This window comes from Anser cygnoides, chromosome Z (assembly GCF_040182565.1).
Source record: "Anser cygnoides isolate HZ-2024a breed goose chromosome Z, Taihu_goose_T2T_genome, whole genome shotgun sequence".
NCBI classification, from domain to species: domain Eukaryota; kingdom Metazoa; phylum Chordata; class Aves; order Anseriformes; family Anatidae; genus Anser; species Anser cygnoides.
Genome location: NC_089912.1, coordinates 62,122,228 through 62,145,817, shown reverse-complemented (window position 1 = coordinate 62,145,817; position 23,590 = coordinate 62,122,228). Strand labels below are relative to the sequence as shown.

Here is a 23,590-nt window from a genome sequence, read left to right as displayed (position 1 = left end):
GGTGACAGACTTCACGGCAGCACAGCTCACAAGACTAGACCACTATCAGCCACACGTCTGGGAGACAGAAAAGCTAGCAAGCTCCAGGTATCTGGAAAGCAATATCCAGGACATGTAAAGTACCCATAAATCACTGAAAGACAGAATCCACTGCCGGAAGAAGCAAACGATTGTAGAATAGCGTTCGGCTTATATGCAGGGAAAGACTATGTATTTAGAATCAGGAGCGTTACTCATGACTATATACAATTCCGAGGAGCTAGCAGAAGTACTGTAGCGTCCACACAGGGCGTGCCTTCCAATCCTTTTACCGGCTTTGTTGCCCTCCTCTGTACGCTTTCAGGGATCTTAACGTTCTTTTTATATCGTAGAGCCCAGAATCGCACACAATATCGAAGGAGAGGCTTCGCCAACGCTAAATACAGTGGGAGAATCACCTCTTTTGACCAGCTGGCTACACTGTGTTTAATATATCCCAAAATGCTAGACGATAACCCGTGCTTCTGAATCCTCTAGCTAGCTTCCCAGGGCCCTGAAATTTATTTTGATTGAACACAGACTTCTTGCTGCAAACTTGTTGGTACCCACGTGAAAGAGCAGGAGTAAGGAATAATCTGAAGTTTGAACTAAGCTCGTAAGCTCGCTAGCAATGTCCCTGATCCAAGCCCCAGGCAGGTAGAAAAGCTCTCGGTAAAGATGGTCTGATCTGCAGATGGGAGCCTCTGTTCCCTTCAGAAGGCAGTCACCTGTGACTATAACCTGGCACTATTTCTTCACAACGCTGGCCTTGATCTCTCGATCACTCTACAATTCCACGAAAGGAATTGCCTCCCAAGTTGTTCTTGACTGACCGCAACTAGCGTTCCATAAAGCCCTGCAAGCACTTGTTCATTGTTTCTAGGATAATTCTTAAAGCTGAAGCGGGACAAAGTTTTGTCCACAAAGGCCTTCGGGGAGACTTCTGAAAGGAAAACCAGGCCAAACCAAAAAACTAGGAACAGCAAGCGGCGTGTACGTCGGTTTTGCTAACAGAGTAACACTAACGTACTAGGAATTTCCACGTTCTTTGCCCTCTACCTTGAAAGTGTCACCCAATTCTGTCAGTGTTCACCATCAGCTTCTTTTTTTTTTTTTTTTAAATTTTCACATGGACATCTGAGAAAAACATTTCGAGTCCCCGTCATCGAGGGAGAAGAGGAGAGGAAAAAAAAAGAGGGGGGTGGGGAAGAAGCACAGCCATTCCTTTCTTCAGTAACGTGAGCAAAAAGCTCAGGCGCTCGGCAACAACATAATCGTAGAATATCCTGAGTTGGAAGGGACCACCGAGGATCATCGTTAAGGATCACCGAGTCAAACAACGCGCTTTGAAAGACAAAACACAGAAGAACCTGCACGTTATTTAATCTCAGCTGTAGAGTCACGTGTATTTTTACCCGCTCATTTCTTCACCTGCCAGTTTATTGTGCTACAGACGTTACAGAACACACAAACTGCAAGGTTACTACTACCTTTTGTAACCGATGCGACCTTTGGTAGGGCTAGCCGTCTGAGAGAGCCACCAAAATCCCCTTCACGCCTGGATTTCACCCGGAGGTCGCTGCGACTTACCCGGACAGCTGGGACAGACGGGCTGCTCTTTCTCCTGGGAAACCTGCGACTGCAGCACGCCAGCTGCAGCTTTCCTCCCTTCAGCTGCCGCGCCACCTTCGCTCGGCGACAAACCCCGCGGGGGTCCCAGCGGCGGGGAGCTGCTTCTGCCCTGGTGAGCCGCAGGGAAAGGAGAGAGCCGGCCGTCAGCACGCGGGGGGAGGAAAACCTCCGAGGCGCAGCCCGACGATCGAGCGCAGCGAGGACCCGCGCCCGGCCGCCGCAGCCCCCACCCCTCCCGGCCCGACGCTCCGGGGAAGCGCCCCCGAAGGCTCTCGCTCGCCTCACCGCCGGCAGCCGCGCTCGCAGCCAGCGGCAACCTGCGCCTCCCGGCGCGCACGGCCCGGCCCCGGCCGCGGCCCCGGCTCGGGGAAAGACCGGCCGCGCACCACAGAACTACAGCTCCCAGCATGCCGCGGGACGGAGCAGTCCATCCGCCCCAGAGGGGAGTCGGCCAAGCGCACGCAGCCGCCCCCCCCCGCGCCGCTTCGCCCCCCTCTCCCCCAGCCCTCCGAAGCCCCGCGCAGTGCAGACCCCGCCGCACGCCCGGCCCGGTCCGCTCCGCTCCGGCGCCGCCCCCGCCCCGCACAAGGGCCGTTTCCGCAGAAGCCGCCGACCGCGTGGCGCCCCAACCGCCCGCCGCCTCGCCCCCTCCCGGCCCGGGGCGGCGCCGACCACCAACCTCGTTGCGGCACCGCGCCGCGGCGGCCCGGCCCGAGCTGAGCCCGGCGCGGCCCGGCCCGACAGCTTCCGCCCATAGCGCCGGCAAGCCCTGCACGGCACCTCCGCCCTGGGTTCCTCCGAGCCAATCACGGAGCGTTTCCGCCCTGAGTTAAGGCTAGCCGTGACGCCACATCCGCCCTCACGGTCCAGCCAATCACGGCGCCGCTTCCCTGTGGGAAGGCGACCCTGAGGCTGCCTCCGTGCTGCCTTTTTTTTATTATTATTTTTTTTTTTTTTTAAAGAAGGCGCGGGTGTTCTTGGTCCTCTCTCGTCAAGTCTATCTGCGAGAAACATCTCAAATAATTTTCTTGACACACGATCTTCTGTGAGGCTATTTTATTCGCGGTTGCAGTGGCGGGCGTCCTGCCGATCAGGAGCGCATTGCAGTAAGCACAGCATCAACTTTTATTCCCTATTCCCCGACACCTGATCCCCTCCCCTGTATGTACCATGTATGTACAATTTTACTTCTTTTTCAACCCTTTAATTTCTCCCTTCTTATTTCCTTTTTTTTTTTTTTTCCTTTCTTATGTTTCAGGAACCTGTGATCTTTGTTTTACCGTGCCCACGCTGCTCAACCTGTTTTTCCTCAAGCTTCTGCCTTATTTCGGAACAGTGAGGCCGCCTACTGTCCACTTACCCACGTGGCGTTTCTCCTCATTATGACTGCACAGCTACCTCGGAATACAGAAAATTAGTTCTCTACTGCAAAAACACAACTTAGTTTGTCACAGCTCCCTCCTCTCCTTTCCTTACTCCTACTGTTGTTTTTGCACCTCTTCACGTACCGCGCTCTTGAGTTTCTCCAACGTTAAGGCGCAATAGTCTTCTTCGGATGTCACGGGGGATGGGAGGCGTACAACGCCATTATTTTTACAATACCAACAAATAGTTGTTTGAGCCAATTCTGTTCAGGTAACCACGAAGTTAGTATCTCCCACATGTTTCTAAATGCCCAGGAACTGTCATCTTGAGCTACTCTATGTAGGATCTTTCCCCCCCCACGCCCCCCAGTATACCTTTTTTTCCCCCCAAATATCAGTCAAATCCGTCCCGTTTGATCTACATCTATACAGCAACTAGCATTAATTACAGTGCACGCTCCTCCTTATGAGGTTATTAATGAATCTAATACTATTCGATTCTACGGTGCTATTTTTGCAAACTTATCAAACTTATTTTCTAGTTCTTCAGTTATAGCGGAGATATTTGCAATAGCTTTTTCTAATTCACCCACCCCTCACCGAGGTAAAAACCACCTTGCAAAGCTGTGAAATACTAGAGAATTTTACTAGAGAATTGTCTGGAGTCCGCTTAATCCTGCGTGTGGTCTCAAGGGGGCTTTGGCTTTGTGGGTCTTCAATAATAGTCACGTTTGGAATTATTGCCTCCAGGGTGCAAGCTCCCTTCCATCCCAGGGGCAACACCTTCCTGGCTTTATTGCCACGTAGCCAGTACCACCTCTCGCCATTTGGGACAGGCCATCCAGGTGCAGGATTCTCACGTCGCATCTGGCACGCGCTATGTATATTAGCGTTCCTGTGGCTACCATATTTGGTGCAGCGTGGATTATTCCCTGCGTGGATAATTCCACACCCAGGGTCAGTACTATCGCCCCCTGAGTTTCTATCAATGTTGTTTAAAAGGCACCTTCGATAACGCGGTATATTGTAGCCAGGATTACGCGCAGGGAGCGTGAGAAACACTCCGTAGCCAGTAGCTTAGGCTCAGGCGAGGATCTCAGTGAAGTAGTAATTTATTCGCGATCGCAATGGCACGCGTCCCACAAGCAGGAGCGCGCCTACTAGTCACACAGTACGGTTTGTGTACTTTCTTTCTCGACGACCGGGACCCTCCCCTGTTTCCCCACTGACTGGGTATTCCGGGTTCACAACCTATCCGACGCTTCACAGACACTACGTGGCCTTCAGTTGCCGGCCTGTTCAATTTCAAATTTCTTTTGACTTTTTTACTGTTTGAAGTGGTAATGTTTCTTCACTTATCTGACTTGACGCCGTGATTTTCACCTAGCTGCTCTGAGGGGTCCGGTTGTCTGCATTTTACAAGGTTGTCCGTTAAGCTTTCTTATCACTGCGAGCCTATCTCAACACCGCATTCCTTCCCTCTAAACAACGTAACTCTGCAAAAACAACATTTTTATTCCCACAATTCCCCCCTTTTCTTCTTTATAAACTGTTGATTTTTGCAAAACTTTTCTCTGCGGTGTAATTTGGTAGATCTCTTCCTCTTCTTCACCTTCTTTGCTTTCCATCCCCTCTAATATCATCGCCTTACGTGAGTAAGGTGGTGGCTCCACTGTCATTTCTTTCGATAGTGCAGTTTCAGTGAGCCGCTGTACTAGTCCTTTTACACAGGGGATAATGCAACAACCAAGGGCCGTCAAAACTCCTGATACTACGATCAAGGACGCAGATACGGACGCTAGGATCCCTTTCCATTTACCAAACCAAGATTCCGAACATCCCGCGAAGGAAGGGCCGGTTCCTAATTACTCTGCCAATTCACTGGCAAGGGCGGGAAGCCCTTGCAACGCTCTAGTTACTGTGCCATCTGGGGCAGTATTGTTGGGTATAAAAGTGCAACAATGGTTGCTCAGTATCACACACACACACACACACACACACCTCCTTTCTCCGCGATCAACATATCTAATGCTATTCTGTTTTCCCAAGCCATTTTGCTGGTGGCATCTAGTTGTTCAGCGATTTCTCTTATCGCATCCCTTGTATGATTTATGAATATCTGCTGACTATAATAAATACTCTTATTGATTGTTACCCACCAGAACAGCGACTCAAACCCTGCAGCAATGTGATTCCTGGCTTTCTGTTCATCGGGAACTCCTCTAGGCACCCCAACAGAATCTATGTACACTCTATCATCAAATGATATTCCTAAGCCTCTTTTACTTCTTCTGTGTATTTGTGATGTTTCTCTTTCAAATGCCAGGGTGAAGGGTATAGCTAATTGAACAAGTGCAAAAGTGCCTCCCCAATTAGATGGTAGGGTGGACCATAAGATCTTCCCTCTGCAGTACCACCACAGATCTGCCCTGGGGATCTCAAGTCTTGAGCAGTTTCCCATCAGGTCCTTGGTAGCATTCAAGGTCCTTGTGCACAAGGCAAATTCTCCCAGATGCCGGGTAGCGCTCACACCCTGCCGTGAGAGGCAAGCTGCATGGTCACCTGTAGCTGTAGAGAATGCAGGGGGAACCCTGATATTGCTATCACGCAAGGAAGGGAACAGCAAAGAGAGAGACTTACAGGCCTCATTTCCCCAGGCAGTCTTTTCTTGGTACAATGCAATCATACATCGCATCCCCTGGGAATCCCTGGTCCACCCCAATGGGAAGAGCACTATCCGGGCAATCGGTCGTCCCGAGGCACAAGCATAGCAAGTGCTACGGTTGAGACTCTGGACAGCATATTTGACCCATTCTATCCAGGCATTCACATCCCCATACCCTGTTTCAATCTCAAATGTTTGAACTGCCACATTTCAAAGAGAGCCTCCTGTTTTCTCTCCTGTTTTCTCCTTGAGTTTCTCCCTTTCTCTGATGGCAATAGAGGATCGTTTCCATACAGCTGCTCTCAATCTGGCTGTTGGGTGTCTCCCAGTTACTTGTTCTCTCTGCTCAGTTGTCATTGGGCATTTAAATCTCCACAAGCTAACACCTCACAAGCATCAAACATGACAGATTGTGGTACATAACCCTCTGTCACATTCACCCCTATTTTGACGGGGTATCCCATCTTACTATTATCTGGTCATGCCTTTTCCAAGTTGCCAATTGACCAAGGCCTTCTCTGAGGCCTACAGTCACTAGAAACAAAATTAATAGTTGATTTTTCCCGGTCATTATTTTTAACCCTTAGGTTTCCAAATAATTACCAATACAAAGAGTAAGATATATGTACCCTACTACTAGAACAAAAACCCCTTGGGAGCACTTTGATTCGCTATAGGCCAGTCCTTTCTCTCAATCACAAGTCACACTCATTAGTTACCTGTGAAAATAAAAGGTTAGTTTACAACTGTAAGCTTTTATCCTGCTCACAGTCCACTACAAGATTTTTCTCTTCGATTTCAACTTCCAACAAGTCTTCTGTAGGAACAGCTTCCCAGGTACTAGGGTCGACGGATGCCTTCACTCGAGTATAGTGAGTCCAGCCTTTTTGTGCAGTTCTTACGGCTGTTTCAGTGGTTAGTAGTACTTGGAATAGTCCTTCCCATTCAGGCTGGAGTTTTGATTCTTTCCAGGTCCGAATCAGGACCCAATTTCCTGGTTGATGGTGGAGAATGGGGAATTCCAAAGGTGGGGTTTGAGCCAACAACCCACGGGTCCTGAGAGATGACAAAGAAGAGGACAACCCCAGAATACAGTTCTTAGGAAACTTCTCTTGTTTTGAATTGTGGTATCTCATCCCTTCTGCCCAGATAGGGGAATCCGAACAGCATCTCATACGATGAAATTCCTATATCGTTTCTTGGTGCTGTTTGAACCTGGAGGAGTGCTAAAGGTAATCATTCTACCCAAGGAAGTTGGGTTTCTAACACTAACTTAGTTAATTGCTTCTTTAATGTCTGGTTCATTCACTCTACCTTCCCAGAAGAGGAGGGGTGCCAGGGGGTGTGAAAATTCCATTGAATCTCTAAGGCCTGCATTAGCCCTTGCAGTACTCGTGAAGCGAGATGACTTCCGTGACCTGAATCAATGTTTTCAACTATCCCATATCTAGGGACTATTTGCTCCGGTGATACCTTAGCCACCGTGTTCGCAGTGGCAGATACCGAGGGGAAAGCTTACACCCATCCGGTCAACTAGGACAAACAAGTACTTTAGTCTCCCTACTTTAGGTAACTCGGTAAAGTCTACCTGTATGCTTTGGAAAGGTCAAATCCCTGGCTCCCGTCCCCCTCTAGATGGGTTACGGATGACCTTTTTATTTACCTTTTGACATACGGTACATCCTCTGCATATTTGCTTCGCTACAGTGTATACTCCTACACAGACATACTTTCTTAGCACAACATCACACATTGCTTGCACCTCCCAGTGACTCTCTTGATGTAAAACAGTTAATATTTGCCTCATTGGTGCTTTATTCAGCATTTCTCTCCCATCAGGGAGTATCCATTTTCCCTCAGACTTCGTGGTGCCTGATTCCTTAAAAAAAAAAAAAAAATCTCTCAAAACTTTTTAATTCTTTCTTAGTTTTCAACAATTCCCTGAATCCTCTCTGGATTTATTCTTTGTTTTCCCTCAGACATTAGATGCCTTAAATACCTGACTTCTCCTTCTACATATTGTAATTTCTTTTTCAATACTCCCGAGCCGAATAGCTTGTCAGTAGCTTCCTTCACAACTCTTTTCTCCTGTCCTGACAATAAATGATCATCTACATATTTGTAACAGTAATACCTCCTCGGGAGGTTGTAATTGCTCCAAAATCTGTTCTAGAACTTGCCCAAATAAATTGGTGGCCCTGTAAACCCCTGAGGTAAAACTGTCCATCTGTATTGTTGCTTCCGCCCCCATTTCAGGGTCTTTCCAGTCAGAGGTGAATAGATCTTTGCTCTCAGGGCCTGAGAGCACTCCATTAATAACACTGTTATTCCAGTCTAAGAATTTGCTATTTGAATGCCCAATTTCATCATCAAATCCCTTCCCTACAAGTTAGTCCCTGCCTTTGGTACATACAGTAATTGCCCAGTAATCATTTTATCCCCTACTCTCAGCCTGGTATCCCCCAAAAGTGGGGCTGTTATCCCAGCCCCTTCTACCCCCATCACTTTTAGGGTTTCATTAGTTAATTTAATCCCTGATACTTTACAAGCCAGTAATGATCTAGCTGCCCCAGTGTATTGGGTTCACATACCAAGGTTTGGGGGGGGGAGAGGGGGGGTGGAGCAGGCTGCCCCCCCCCCCCCCCCCCATACTTGGGAAACTGACCAAACATCACAGCAAATATACCAAAACTTCTAGACTGTTACTTAGATAATGCCTTCATCCTCTTTCCCTGCTCATTCAACTTCAAACAGCTCTGTCAAACACTACATACCCCACCTTTAACACCTTCAATAACCCTTTTTAACACTTCTATCTTTCTCCAGCCTGTACTTTCCCATTTTCCTTCTCTCCTCCTTCTTCCACTCTGGATATTCCTATTTGAAACGGCCAGCCTGGCCACACTTCAAAGCCTGTCTTTCCTTGCCTGCTATTCCTTCATCTCTCTTCCTCTCCTTTCCATCCTGGCCCTGACTCCCCCAGATGATTTTCTTCCTCTCTCTCCAACCCTCTGCCTCACTACCTGCTACACTGTCAATACCATTAGTTTCGCTCTCTGCTTTTCCTTCTCATCTCCCCTCCCGATATACACCTCCAGGGCCTCCCGCAGGAGGGCCCCCCACAGTGACTGTTCACTACAACCCCCACCTTCTGGAGCTTTTTCTGTGTATCTTGCCAGGCTTTAATCACAAAATGAACTTTCAAGAGACCTTGGGATACCAGGTCCTTGGGATTCATCCACGAGTACTTTCCCATTCTGACCCCAAATCTCTCATATGATTTCTGTGTTGTGCATTATTATTATTCCAGCCAGGATCAGCAAGGATCCTACTAGTTGTTACCTCACAAAGAAGGACGTACCTATCTCTACTTGGAAACGCATCAGTCCGTAGACTCTGACCCACCTAAAGACCCCTGCAACTCACTGAAGCAAAAACAAAGCACTTACCCCAAACTGCAGCCCAGGCAGAATGAGCTCTCTGATGGGATGCCTGTGACTCAATTACCATTAGGCCCTGCCTGGAACCCAAAGCCAATCACCTGGGAAAGGGGAGGGGCAAAGCACAAGAAAGTAGAAAGCAGAAAGAGAGCAGGAGAAGCAGCAGCTGTTTTTCTTTTCCTTTATTTTTTTCTAGCTTATCTGAACAGCATGCAGAGTGCAGACCGGAGAACTGGCGTCTCTCTAGAAGCAACAATACCAATGCTTTTGCTTCAGCTTTGAATATTGAAATGACAATATGAGAAAGCAAGTTACTGAAGCTAACTGGAATTAGCTCAACTTTTCTTCTGCACAGGAAGAAAAATCTAGCAGCATAACAGATTACACCCCAAAACCAAAATCAATGTAGTAACATCACTCGCAGGAAAAAATGTAGTAAATGATGTAGTAACATCACTCGTGGCCCCGAGGCGCCTGCAGTACCCACTTTTCGCCACCAGGTGGCGGCAGAGGGCGCCAGGGGGCGGCACAGCGCATGCGCGGCCCCGGGGCGCCTGCAGTACCCACTTTTGGCCACCAGGCGGCGGCAGAGGGCGCCAGGGGGCGCCACCGCGCATGCGCGGCCCCGGGCCGCCTGCAGTACCCACTTTTGGCCACCAGGCGGCGGCAGAGGGCGCCAGGGGGCGCCACCGCGCATGCGCGGCCCCGGGCCGCCTGCAGTACCCACTTTTCGCCACCAGGCGGTGGCAGAGGGCGCCAGGGGGCGCCACCGCGCATGCGCGGCCCCGGGGCGCCTGCAGTACCGACTTTTGGCCACCAGGCGGCGGCAGAGGGCGCCAGGGGGCGCCACCGCGCATGCGCGGCCCCGGGGCGCCTGCAGTACCCACTTTTGGCCACCAGGCGGCGGCAGAGGGCGCCAGGGGGCGCCACCGCGCATGCGCGGCCCCGGGGCGCCTGCAGTACCTACTTTTCGCCACCAGGCGGCGGCAGAGGGCGCCAGGGGGCGCCACCGCGCATGCGCGGCCCCGGGGCGCCTGCAGTACCCACTTTTGGCCACCAGGCGGCGGCAGAGGGCGCCAGGGGGCGCCACCGCGCATGCGCGGCCCCGGGGCGCCTGCAGTACCCACTTTTGGCCACCAGGCGGCGGCAGAGGGCGCCAGGGGGCGCCACCGCGCATGCGCGGCCCCGGGGCACCTGCAGTACCTACTTTTCGCCACCAGGCGGCGGCAGAGGGCGCCAGGGGGCGCCACCGCGCATGCGCGGCCCCGGGGCGCCTGCAGTACCTACTTTTCGCCACCAGGCGGCGGCAGAGGGCGCCAGGGGGCGCCACCGCGCATGCGCGGCCCCGGGGCGCCTGCAGTACCCACTTTTGGCCACCAGGCGGCGGCAGAGGGCGCCAGGGGGCGCCACCGCGCATGCGCGGCCCCGGGGCGCCTGCAGTACCCACTTTTGGCCACCAGGCGGCGGCAGAGGGCGCCAGGGGGCGCCACCGCGCATGCGCGGCCCCGGGGCGCCTGCAGTACCTACTTTTCGCCACCAGGCGGCGGCAGAGGGCGCAGAGGGCGCCAGGGGGCGCCACCGCGCATGCGCGGCCCCGGGGCACCTGCAGTACCTACTTTTCGCCACCAGGCGGCGGCAGAGGGCGCCAGGGGGCGCCACCGCGCATGCGCGGCCCCGGGGCGCCTGCAGTACCTACTTTTGGCCACCAGGCGGCGGCAGAGGGCGCCAGGGGGCGCCACCGCGCATGCGCGGCCCCGGGGCGCCTGCAGTACCTACTTTTCGCCACCAGGCGGCGGCAGAGGGCGCCACAGCATATGCGCGGCCCCACGGTGCCTGCAGTACCCACTTTTGGCCACCAGGTGGCGCAGAGGGCGCCAGGGGGCACCACAGCGTATGCGCTGACCCAAGGCGCCTGCAGTACCGGATTTTCACCAGCAGGTGGCGGAAGGGGGCATTCAAAGGCGCTACCGCGCATGCGTGGCCCCGCCGCCTGCAGTACCCGCTTCTCGCCGGCAGGATGCGTCCTGAGGGCAGCAGGGACGGCTTCCCAGACCATTTTCCCAGAGAAAGCACAAACGAAAACAGCAGAAATTTGCACCCCACGCCGCCTCAGGGAGGAAGGGTCTGCCTTGAGCAACGTGCCGCTCACGGCTGGGAAGCTGAGCGGCGGCAAGCTGTAACAGTACATTTTTTTATCAGGACAAAAAAGACAGGGAGATAATAACAACGAACCCAACGTGGGCAACGGGATGCTCTGAGCCCAACGACCACAACTCCCGGCTTGCTGGGGGAATGGTGCTCCTGGCGGCTTGACACTGCCGACACCATGGAGCCAGCCCCAGGCTTCCCCACCTGCAGCCCAGCACCCGCAGACCTGTGCCTGCCACCCCATGCCACCCCCGCCTGGGCTTTCCTTGCCCCAGCCGCCAATCCCCCGGGACCCGGCCTCCACAACGCCATCGCCTGCCCTGGGGGTCCTGCCGGGAACCCCCAGCCCCCTCCCCACTTGCGCCTCTGCAAGCAGCCCCCACCCCACAGAGCAGTCTCCCCACCCCAGGGAGCAAAGACAGCAGCGAGCTGCCCTCCCCGTCCCACAATAGGCAGCTGCCCCCCCACCTGGCAGGGCTGGCCCCGCACTCCGGCCGACAGACAGGGGGCCACCCCCTCTCCATACCCACCCCGCTACGGAACCTGCACCCACACACAGACGGCGACAGCCACTTCCCCCGATGGCAACCACCAAAGGGGGCACGGGCCGGAAAGCAAACTTTATTAAACTGCTGTGCAGGACTCCGGGGAGGGGGGCTGCGGTGGGGCTCCCTGCCCGGTCGTTCTCCCCTTCCCCTGGCGGGCAAGGCAAAGAGCGGCGTCCGTCTGTCCGTCCCTGCGTGGGGAGCGGATGCTGGAAGTGGGCTTCTCACTGTCGCTGCTTTGGGTAGTTGCAGAGTAATTGCCTGAAGTAACTAGGCAAATTAAACTCATATTCACCTTTTAAAGAAAGCGTACAGCATCGAAGCTTTCAGGGTGGAGGGCAGCTGCGCTACCTAAGCATTCCCTAGGCCTCCAACTTTACGTGCTATCGCACTAGGGGAACTCGGTGTGCTGACTCCAAGGAAGGGGAGGGAGCGTAAAGCGGAGTGGAAACACCACGGATAGGCTCTGCAACCAGATGGGGATCCGATGCTCTCGTGCACACTGAGACCCACTGATAAGCTGAGACACACTGATAAGCTGCACCTTTGCTACCCTGAGCCAACGACCTGTCATGTTTTTAACAAAACACTGTACTCTAGGGAACTTTTGCTCATTCTAGTATCATCATAATACCAAAACACACCTCCATCCCAAAAGGTCCGTGCCTCCAAGGGACGACCACCCCTCACTGAGGGCGTGCTATGAATTTCTCAGACCCCTTACCTTTAAACAAAAGCAAGAAAACTTTTCACCAATCATAACCAAGGTATGCCTGACGAGAGTCACTCAAGCCCCACCTAAAGGAGAGAAAATAATGTAAACTGTCTGAAGTGAAAGGGGATGTTAGGGAAGATACCATCACGAAGGATACCTTTCTGACTTCTGGGATCAGTCGACGGGCTGAGCCTCTCTTCCCCCTGCCACCCTCCGCACTGGGACTCTGTGGGGTAACATTTGAACACTGCCCTTCATTGCATTGTTCCCAGCCGTGACAGTTCTCATTAAACGTGACTAGACCAAGGGCGTGCTACATTATTTAGGTGAATCTGTGACCATGATAGGTCAGTACCCTGAATCCGACCACAACTGTAACAGTTACTCAGCTATGCCCCTTAATGCGACAGTATTTCATAGGGAAAAACATTAAGCCTAAGATTTCCCATGCCTAAGGCCCTAGGGGTCAGGCAGAGAAGGAACCCGAGACTCTTAGCTATGCAACTCCTGAGAATCGCAGCTTACAGTTAGTCACTCACTGTCTTCCGGTCTCACAGAATGAGGCAGAGGTATTATTAATTCCTTCTCCATCTCTCTGGAAAGAGCTTTTCTCCTATCTGTGACAAAGGAAAAAAAAAAAGTTGCGATCATGGGAGTCATTACACAAAGCCACAATCTGTGAATTCACTACTACAGTTAAGATCATTTTTAGTCAAAAAACACCTCGGCAGCAATGTTACCACTGCAAACAGCGCGGCAAGAAAAATTCCACTCAAGGTAAAGGAAAGGGCGAGCTAAAAGGACGAATGACGTGACCAAAGGCAACTGCAACAACCATCTGGTAGATGGTTGTCCACAGCCCTTGGATTTCATGGTTGTCTTTCCTGACAAATGAATCCTGGAAGAACAGAAAAGATACACAAGGTGTCCTTTGTGGAGCCTTTGGGGAGACTACTGAAAGGAAAACCAAACCAAAAAACTAGGGACAGCAAGCGGCGTGTACGTTGGTTCTGTTAACAGAGTGACACTAACATACTAGAAATTTCCACGTTCTTTGCCCTCTGCCTTAAAAAAGTCACCCAATTCTGTCAGTGTTCACCGTCGCCTTTTTTTTTTTTTTTTTTTTTTTAATTTTCAAACATTTCGAGTCCCTGTCATCAAGGGAGAGGAGGAGAAAAAAAAAAAGAGAGGGATGAGGGGGGAAGAAGCACAGCCATTCCTTGCCTCGGTAACACGAGCAAAAAGCTCAGGCGCTCGGCAACAATGCGCTTTGAAAGACAAAACACAGAAGAAACAGCACGTTATTTAATCTCAGCTGTAGAGTCACGTGTATTTGTACCTGCTCATTTATTCATCTGCCAGTTTATTTTGCTACAGACGCTACAGAACGTAGAGACTGCGAGGTTACTACAACCTTTTGTAACCGATGCGATCTTTGGTAGGAATAGCTATCTAAAAGAGCCAACAAAATCCCCTTCGTCAACAGCCATTTGAACAGCCTGGTTCGATACGCTCACAGAGAGACCCATGAAAAATCCACCCTTTCTTTCAGAAAAGTAAATAAATACATACATACATACGAGATGGTAAGGAAGAAAAGCTGAACACACGGGATGCAGTCCTTTGCCAAGGGGCAGATCCAACATCAGCACAAGGAGCTTTGGGGCATGTGAGCTATCATCTACACCAGCCATCGGGACAAGCCAAACGCACGCACACGAGCCTCGATTAAAAAACAAACAAACAAACAAAAAAACCCAACACGTTAAGTTCCTTTATAGCTTATGGTAGTACCAACCTACAGCTTAGATGCAGTTGGATTGCATCAGCTTAGGGACTGCCTCCTTCAAAACGCACAGGGCGGTGGGAAAACCAGTCTCGAAAACCTGTTGCCTAACAGGAGACTGTTGCCTGCTCCTCCACAGGTTACATTCTTCCAAGCATCGTCCTGTTCCTGGATTTTACCAGCCACAACAGGATGGTCCCACTGGCATGAGTCGGGGACGCTTCGCACGGGGTTTATTTGACGCTGAAGTAAGTCTTCTGTGGGTATAAGTAACGCAGCACGAGATGGAAAGTAAGCTAAGGTACCGTCTGCGGCACAACGCTTGTGCGATATTGGACCTGAGGGGACCAGTCAAAGCCTGCAATAATCGCTGAGCGGGTGGGTAAGTAGGGAGCCCTACGGGAAACAGAGCTTGTGTTCTGCAAAGCTCTTTTCCCGTCAAGAAGAGGACCTTTTCTATTCAGCGTCTTTACCGAACTTTAGGCTACTTCCTATTCGCTTTGGCAAGTTAGCCTCCATAGAAGCCAAGAGATTTTAAACTGCCAAGCACCATTTATAGTTCCTGTCCTCCGATGACAGGGAATTTCAATCAGGGTGCTAGTTAATAGGAAAGTCTGGCTCTGTTTCACGCAAATCAAGTACCTAACCACAGACAGGAGTCTGCAGAAAGAACGCTTTAAAAGATGAATTTAAAGAGAGGGATGATACTCACTTTTCCAACATTTCTGCAATGACTGTGGCAAAAAAGGCTGAACCAGGGACGTCTCTATCATTCCCTCTAGGATTTAGCAACTCCATACAGTTATGGGTCAAATACCACAGCTTCAACGCAAGGCAGACCTCGAAGGTCACGTTTCTGTCTGCGTACCGAGTTCCGCTGGAAAGCCCCCAGCCGCTCAATTCCCAAGCAACTTTGCCACGGCCAGCGCTTACCTGGAGTTTTGCTTTCTCTCGCTGCTCAGTACAGGCTCAAGGCCTCTTTTGTTGCACACAGTTCAAGCAAAACTCTCGGGGCATAACCAACAGACAGACAGACAGGCAGAAATCACCTCTCACGTCTGTCTTGACCGACCACAACCAGCGTTCTGGAAAGCCCCGCAAGCACCGGTTTATTTCTAGGACAACTCTGAAAGCTGAGGCAGGACAAAGGTTAGCCTCTTGTACCACAGACTGAGCAACAAAGAGACAGAGCTCAACAGGCCAATTCGTTCTAGGTCTAAGAAGCTACTACAGCTTGGCAGGCACTACATGGCTTTCCTTTAAGCTTCCCACGCCGAGCAGTTCGCGCTTCTGCAAATTTGATTAAGCCTTTGAGCCTGGGCTGCAGGAAGTCTACGAGCACGCCTCGGTTTCACCCGGAGGTCGCTGCGACTTACCCGGACAGCTGGGACAGACGGGCTGCTCTTTCTCCTGGGAAACCTGCGACTGCAGCACGCCAGCTGCAGCTTTCCTCCCTTCAGCTGCCGCGCCACCTTCGCTCGGCGACAAACCCCGCGGGGGTCCCAGCGGCGGGGAGCTGCTTCTGCCCTGGTGAGCCGCAGGGAAAGGAGAGAGCCGGCCGTCAGCACGCGGGGGGAGGAAAACCTCCGAGGCGCAGCCCGACGATCGAGCGCAGCGAGGACCCGCGCCCGGCCGCCGCAGCCCCCACCCCTCCCGGCCCGACGCTCCGGGGAAGCGCCCCCGAAGGCTCTCGCTCGCCTCACCGCCGGCAGCCGCGCTCGCAGCCAGCGGCAACCTGCGCCTCCCGGCGCGCACGGCCCGGCCCCGGCTCGGGGAAAGACCGGCCGCGCACCACAGAACTACAGCTCCCAGCATGCCGCGGGACGGAGCAGTCCATCCGCCCCAGAGGGGAGTCGGCCAAGCGCACGCAACCGCCCCCCCCCGCGCCGCTTCGCCCCCCTCTCCCCCAGCCCTCCGAAGCCCCGCGCAGTGCAGACCCCGCCGCACGCCCGGTCCGCTCCGCTCCGCTCCGGCGCGGCGCCGCCCCCGACCCGCACAAGGGCCGTTTCTGCAGAAGCCGCCGACCGCGTGGCGCCCCAACCGCCCGCCGCCTCGCCCCCTCCCGGCCCGGCCCGGGGCGGCACCGACCACCAACCTCGTTGCGGCACCGCGCCTCGGCGGCCCGGCGCGGCCGCTGCCGCCCATAGCGCCGGCAAGCCCTGCACGGCACCTCCGCCCTGCGTTCCTCCGAGCCAATCACGGAGCGTTTCCGCCCTGAGTTAAGGCTAGCCGTGACGCCGCTTCCGCCCTGGGTTCCCAGCCAATCACGGAATGCTCCTGCCCTCACTGACGGCTCGCCAGGACACCACATCCGCCCTCACGGTCCAGCCAATCACGGAGCCGTTTTGGCCCTCAGGGAAGGCACGCCCTGACGTCACTTCCGCCCCCGGTTCCCTCCCACGTAACGGGTCTCAAGGCAGTTTGTTCCCTTTAAACAATAACGGAGTGCGGCTGTGCTTCAGAACGATTGCATTTCTTGAAATCTCTAGGAAGCAGTCCGTGAAATGTGATCTCGGACCCTCGCCTTTTAAGCATCAGAAGCAAACGTGCTATCTGTAGATGCTCCTTAGAAGCTAAACGGTCAGTCTGCAATTGTTTTACCTTTACTGCAACTCAGGACCGCACTCGGAGCGCTGACTCAATGCCGTGTGTGCTGTCTCCAGCTAGCTGTCAGGCACACGCTGCTCCACGGAGAAGTCAAATTTCCTCTGAAATTGCTTACCCAAACCAGTATGGGACGCAATAGGAAACCAGGGAGGAAGCAACCTCTCCTCTGCACTCAGAGTCCGTCCTGCCGTCAGCTACAGCATGGGACAGAAACCGTATTATTCAGATGCGGAGGTATCAAAGATGATCCTCTGAAGTCGCATCGGAGAACTTGAGGCTGGGGGCTGGCAGGAAGAAAAGTAACTAACAAGACAAGCCATCCTAAGTCTGTAAAAAAAAAAAAAATAGAAAAAAGGAAAAAATAGAAATAGAAAAAAAATAGAAAAAAAAGAAAAAGGTCGGGGGGTGGGAAGCCAGTAAGAATCAGCCTGATAAAAGGTTTACAAATGAGATGAAGAAGAAGAGGAGAAGGGGAGAGATTGTCTATGCAAGGCAAGAGACCCACGAGGCAAAGGCTGAAGTCTAGGCAGGCAGACTAGGATGTGACGAGGAAACATACTGGCTTTCTATGAAGAACAGAGCTAGCAGCAAGGAAGTAATAATGGCAGACGAGGGAGACTAGTGCCTTTTCCTTTCACGTGAACATACTCCCTTCACTAGAGCATACTCCCCTTCAGTATGAAACGAGGACCAACGCTCACAAAATTCAGTTATAAAATAGGAAGCTGCCCTTTGGCAGTCTCTTTCTAAGTGCCCATACCCATCACTTGCTCCTCAAACACTTGCTCATATGTTAGAGAAATGCTCAATCAGTCTTGCTAAAAATACTAGCAGTGAGAGCCTAGACTCATCGCTCCACAAGCGAGTGAAAGCAATCATTCTGCCTCGGTGCAAACATGCAGTATCAGTATGGGACAGACCACTCACAGCCTAGAGCTTCTACTTTCTGTGCTAATTTTTTTTAGCATATATTCTTAACAGTTGCGATTTGCTATTAGCAATCTATATTAAACATTTGATGTTTAATGGTAGCCTGCAACTCAGCTGCGTTCGGCATGGACAGGAAAGTGCTCATTGGTAGGAACCTCATAAATTGCAAGTTAAGCAGGGAACCTACGTTATAAGACACGTGCAGAAACCGCAGCACCTGAACGTAAGCTAACTCCTTCTCTACGCTGGGTATCAAAAACCAACCCTGAATAACTCTCGACATTGCAGAAGCAAGTCCCAAGAATGTGCCCGTACAGAAAAAAAATTGGGATGGCAACAGAATTCATTTCAGAAGAGTCTTTTGAGGCAAGACTTCTTGCAGCCTTCCAGTAACTCACCAACAGAAATACACTTTTGTTATCAAAGATCTCTCTGCATTACAGTTTGCGACGTGCCAGTTTCACACATTTTCTAACCCAAGACCAGCTTCTCGATGCACCCCTCGAACGCAAAAGAACGGATTTAGTCTATGCTGCCTGAACTGTACTTTCCTCGGTCAGAAGGTAACATGGTTCGTTCCGGAAAGCATCATTTTTCAGTAACAACCTTCCCCACAGGGGCCAAACATTACGTTAACCAGCCGGGGAGATACTCATGCTATTTCATACATGACGATAACAGGGCAGATACTTGCTATATTCAATTCCTAAAGCGAGCCTCCTTTGGCAAAAGAAAACGCTATTTATTTATTTATTTAGATTTTTATTTTTTTTAAACAATGCCGTGGGTTGCTGTTTTCAAAGGCCTCTCTGTCTTCTCTGATGAAGACATCTCTCATGTAATTATGGAAGCTGCAGCTGTTTCCACTGACAAGCTCTCAAAGTCCTGGGCTCACTAACCTGTGACAGCCGTAATATCCAATTGCAGGTGACGGAATATTCTAGTTCTGCTCATTTCCTTTGAGGCCCAGAAAAGCTCATGACAACAGGAGTACCATGAAAGGACCCATAATATTACCTTTATTTTCAGCTTCTTCTAAGTCCTTCTCGTTTGCCAAGAGAATTTCTTCTCTCTGATCAGGTAACAAGTCAGCAAGACGATAATCAATCTCCGCTCTCTGAAAGAGAAAAGTTTCTGAACTGCATCCTTATATGAAGTCCGTGGTGTTTGACATCTGGCTCACTTCAGCTCATTTCTACTGACACATCTTCCCTCCGTCTTGACTCCCTGAATGCTTGGAGCCAGCTGATTTTTTCCAGGACCCATTTGTGTTATAAACCTGTATTTTAAGGCTTGCCACCTGTTCCCAACCTTAAAGAGTGAGCACATACTGTTCTCTCACCTGCTCAGGCTGCAGAGCTGCCAGGGTCCTGCCACCAGCTCGAGCCCTTTCACCCTGCTGCTCTGCTGGAGGGCCTGCCAAAACAAACAAACAAACAAAACACAACCACAAGACACGCAGACAAAGGTTACAGCCCATGTGGGAGGAAACGAACGCTAACCTTTCATCTTCCAACTCCTTACTCAAAGCAGGAAAACAGGTACGGTCCTAATAGACATATCAAAGAAATTCACTGTATGCCAGAACAGGAAAATCTGTATCAGATACCAAAATGCTGCCACGGTCCCCGAGCACAGCCCTTTTCAAGGCATCACGGAGATTCAGCAAGATCATCCAGGTCATAGGGGACAAACAAGCTCGTATCAAAGCTGCACACAGCTTGTATCAAAAAGACTTGACAAAGAGCAAAAGAATACAAGGACGGCTAAATCTCAGGAGAGATTTAGGAGAAAACTGAAAACAGGGAGGCATCCTTTGAAAAAGTTTAATTAGACAACTAACGAAAAGAGAAAAGATTGCAAAACAACACGGGAATGTACAAACGGCGCTGGAAGCCAAAAGCGGCCTGAGTAACAGCTTGCAGAATAGCTGCTCTCTCCACGCCTCTCCCTGTGCACACTGAAGGGTTCCTACGGAAGAAAGGTTTTCTTCTTGGCGTGGATATCAAAGAACCTGTCTCAAACTGAAACGATACAGAACAAGTTTTGAAACAGAAGCAGAAGTAACAAGTCAAAAGGCTCACGCAGCATTTCACTAAGGAGTTCTCAAGTAGCTCACGGATAAGCTACGTTTTCATTTTTAACTCTCTTGAAATTGTCTGTAGGACAGATGACTTGAAATGTGACTAATAGGCCCGGACTTCTATTTCAGAAGCGTCCTACAGAAATTGCCAGAGCAGGAATTCCCACGTTAAGGAAAATAACAGGAGGTAAGAAAAGAACTAGCGGACACTTGATTAAGAAGACTTAATTAAGGAGCGTTAAAACAGCTTTTTAAAGCGAGGTCATACTTTATAAAGTAGAGCGTATTTTCGTGTTCTTTGAAAAAAAGTGACACACGCGAGGAGATAAGAGTTCATTTTAAAAAGGTACCTGAATATTTAAAGCGTGTTTTGGAAGACAGAAGACAAAAGAAAGAATGGGAGTAACCACGTTCCATGGTAGAGGAAGGGTCGCAGTAAGATTTCACCTTTACTTTTGCTGTTCACCATATTTGTAATCGTCTGAGACGTGGGGTTACAAGATGAAAAGCTTTATAGCTGATACAAATTTATTGCAGTAGGACAAAGTGAAAAGCGCTGATATCGCACTTTTTCCCAGAAAGGAACTTCTCGGAAAAGGAGCTAAGTTTCCTGGTGGATGCCAACTTGAACACGAAACAGCAATGTGCCTTTGCTGCAAAAGCAGCTGAGGGTATCCTGGGTGGCATTAGGCAAAGTATTGCCAGCAGGTCAAGAAAGGCGATCCTCCGCCTCTGCTCAGGAACGGTGAGGCCGCACCTGGAGTGCTGGGCCTGGGCCTCCCAGTACAGGAGAGACCTGGACACACTGCAAAGAGTCCAACGGAGGGCCACGAGGACGGTAAGGGACTGAAGCACCTTTCCTATGAGGACAGGCTGGGAGAGCTGGGACCGTTCGGCCTGGAGAAGAGGAGGCTTGGAGGGGATCTCATCGACGTCTGTAAACACACGAAGGGAGGGTGGAAGGAAGACAAAGCCAGACTTTTCTAACTGGTACCCAAGGAACAAAAAAGGAGGCAACAGACACAGGCCGAAACATAGGATGTTCCCCTCCTGTGGTTTCCTGAACATCAGTAAATACTTTTTCGCTGTGAGGGTGACTGAGCACTAGCGCAGGCTGCCCAGGGAGGTCGTGGAGTCACAGTCTTTGTGAGGTTTCAAAACCTGTTTGGACGTGGTCCTGGAAAACCGGATCTGGGTGGCTCTGCTTGAGCAGGGGTGTTGGACCAGGTGACCTCTGGAGGTCCTTCTGACCTCAACCAGCCTGTGATTCCTTTGCAGCCGCTATGCAACCAAATAGCAAGTACAATTCAAAGCAGATAAACGTGAAGAAATGCAGAGGCAAAAGGGGAAATCAGGCCTCGGTACTGCACATAATCCTATGAAAACATCACCCCAATGCTCATCAGCGTCGAAGAGCAACTTACACGTTTAAGCTTTTGGAAAAGGCCTAGGAAAGGCAACAAGAAACATCACCAGTCTGATCAAAACTCAAAGTTAGCCTTGCTATCTCATAAACTGAAGGTTCATTTGCATCTTGGATGCTACACAGAATTTTATTTTTGCCTATCTTAAAAAGGTCACAGTAGAATAAAAACAGTTTCAGCCAAGAGAAACAGGGATCGCCAAACTTTTGGAACAATTTCTATCATTTTTGTTGTTTTTTTTCCTGAGGCAGTCATTTCAACTAGAATCAACCATGAAATCCATCTGAAACAGCTGGAAGAAACTGTGGTTATGAAAAGCCAACCTCCTCCTTCCTTCTCGGGGCCTACAATATGGACCAAAGTCCAGAAGCCACCGAAGGAAACACGTCTGGAGATGATAAAAAGAGTACGTGATTTTGTTGATGTCCTGGTGTGAAACTGTACCTACCACCTTCCTCTTTCTAGAAAAGTACCTTCAGCATCAACAGGTGACAGACTTCACGGCAGCACAGCTCACAAGACTAGACCACTATCAGCCACACGTCTGGGAGACAGAAAAGCTAGCAAGCTCCAGGTATCTGGAAAGCAATATCCAGGACATGTAAAGTACCCATAAATCACTGAAAGACAGAATCCACTGCCGGAAGAAGCAAACGATTGTAGAATAGCGTTCGGCTTATATGCAGGGAAAGACTATGTATTTAGAATCAGGAGCGTTACTCATGACTATATACAATTCCGAGGAGCTAGCAGAAGTACCGTAGCGTCCACACAGGGCGTGCCTTCCAATCCTTTTACCGGCTTTGTTGCCCTCCTCTGTACGCTTTCAGGGATCTTAACGTTCTTTTTATATCGTAGAGCCCAGAATCGCACACAATATTGAAGGAGAGGCTTCGCCAACGCTAAATACAGTGGGAGAATCACCTCTTTTGACCAGCTGGCTACGCTGTGTTTAATATATCCCAAAATGCTAGACGATAACCCGTGCTTCTGAATCCTCTAGCTATCTTCCCAGGGCCCTGAAATTTATTTTGATTGAACACAGACTTCTTGCTGCAACTTTGTTGGTACCCACGTGAAAGAGCAGGAGTAGGGAATGATCTGAAGTTTGAACTAAGCTCGTAAGCTCGCTAGCAATGTCCCTGATCCAAGCCCCAGGCAGGTAGAAAAGCTCAGCTGTAGAGTCACGTGTATTTGTACCCGCTCATTTCTTCACCTGCCAGTTTATTGTGCTACAGACGTTACAGAACACACAAACTGCAAGTTACTACTACCTTTTGTAACCGATGCGACCTTTGGTAGGGCTAGCCGTCTGAGAGAGCCACCAAAATCCCCTTCACGCCTGGATTTCACCCGGAGGTCGCTGCGACTTACCCGGACAGCTGGGACAGACGGGCTGCTCTTTCTCCTGGGAAACCTGCGACTGCAGCACGCCAGCTGCAGCTTTCCTCCCTTCAGCTGCCGCGCCACCTTCGCTCGGCGACAAACCCCGCGGGGGTCCCAGCGGCGGGGAGCTGCTTCTGCCCTGGTGAGCCGCAGGGAAAGGAGAGAGCCGGCCGTCAGCACGCGGGGGGAGGAAAACCTCCGAGGCGCAGCCCGACGATCGAGCGCAGCGAGGACCCGCGCCCGGCCGCCGCAGCCCCCACCCCTCCCGGCCCGACGCTCCGGGGAAGCGCCCCCGAAGGCTCTCGCTCGCCTCACCGCCGGCAGCCGCGCTCGCAGCCAGCGGCAACCTGCGCCTCCCGGCGCGCACGGCCCGGCCCCGGCCGCGGCCCCGGCCCCGGCTCGGGGAAAGACCGGCCGCGCACCACAGAACTACAGCTCCCAGCATGCCGCGGGACGGAGCAGTCCATCCGCCCCAGAGGGGAGTCGGCCAAGCGCACGCAGCCGCCCCCCCCCGCGCCGCTTCGCCCCCCTCTCCCCCAGCCCTCCGAAGCCCCGCGCAGTGCAGACCCCGCCGCACGCCCGGCCCGGTCCGCTCCGCTCCGGCGCCGCCCCCGCCCCGCACAAGGGCCGTTTCCGCAGAAGCCGCCGACCGCGTGGCGCCCCAACCGCCCGCCGCCTCGCCCCCTCCCGGCCCGGCCCGGCCCGGGGCGGCGCCGACCACCAACCTCGTTGCGGCACCGCGCCGCGGCGGCCCGGCCCGGCCCGGCCCGGCCCGGCCCGACAGCTTCCGCCCATAGTGCCGGCAAGCCCTGCACGGCACCTCCGCCCTGGGTTCCTCCGAGCCAAT

General features: G+C 52.0%; 2 protein-coding genes across 51 annotated transcripts in view; both read right to left on the bottom strand.

Moving 5' to 3' along the window:
- The window catches only part of LOC136789126 (uncharacterized), a 22,390-nt gene extending 12,014 nt beyond the window's left edge, over positions 1 to 10,376 (bottom strand). Inside the window, exons 1-3 of the mRNA XM_066988877.1 lie at positions 10,327 to 10,376; positions 2,330 to 2,474; positions 1,609 to 1,759 (exon numbers count right to left, since the gene is read on the bottom strand). Coding sequence (XP_066844978.1) covers positions 1,609 to 1,759; positions 2,330 to 2,474; positions 10,327 to 10,376 — 346 coding nt within the window. The remainder of the gene's footprint in view (positions 1 to 1,608; positions 1,760 to 2,329; positions 2,475 to 10,326) is intronic.
- LOC136788921 (uncharacterized) lies at positions 3,640 to 23,590 on the bottom strand. 50 transcript variants are annotated; one of them, XR_010827492.1, is made up of 12 exons: positions 23,059 to 23,279; positions 22,732 to 22,882; positions 19,193 to 19,266; positions 18,891 to 18,967; positions 15,690 to 15,773; positions 15,363 to 15,446; positions 14,104 to 14,250; positions 13,067 to 13,144; positions 12,537 to 12,753; positions 9,129 to 9,220; positions 7,343 to 7,558; positions 3,640 to 6,735 (listed from the first exon to the last, which is right to left on the bottom strand). XR_010827492.1 is itself a non-coding variant. In XM_066987933.1 (10 exons), the coding sequence occupies exons 1-10, from the start codon at positions 23,208 to 23,210 to the stop codon at positions 11,315 to 11,317; spliced, it is 1,605 nt and encodes a 534-aa protein (XP_066844034.1). In that variant the 5' UTR covers positions 23,211 to 23,289; the 3' UTR covers positions 10,819 to 11,314. The 50 variants fall into 50 exon arrangements, 9 of the variants coding, with proteins under 9 accessions (XP_066844034.1, XP_066844036.1, XP_066844038.1 ...); XR_010827500.1 differs by lacking the exon at positions 3,640 to 6,735 and having other exon boundaries at positions 6,742 to 7,558; positions 12,537 to 12,610; positions 12,685 to 12,753; positions 23,059 to 23,285; XR_010827493.1 differs by lacking the exon at positions 3,640 to 6,735 and adding an exon at positions 6,742 to 6,894.

Coding starts and splice junctions, on each gene's coding strand:
- LOC136788921 (XM_066987933.1), bottom strand. CDS start 23,210: ATGGACTGCTCCGTCCCGCGGCATGCTGGGAGCTGTAGTTCTGTGGTG. Junction 15,447..15,689: donor CGTCTGTCCCAGCTGTCCGG/GTAAGTCGCAGC, acceptor GTCCTGCCTCAG/CTTTCAGAGTTGTCCTAGAA. Junction 14,251..15,362: donor GGTCAAGACAGACGTGAGAG/GTGATTTCTGCC, acceptor TTTTTAATCGAG/GCTCGTGTGCGTGCGTTTGG.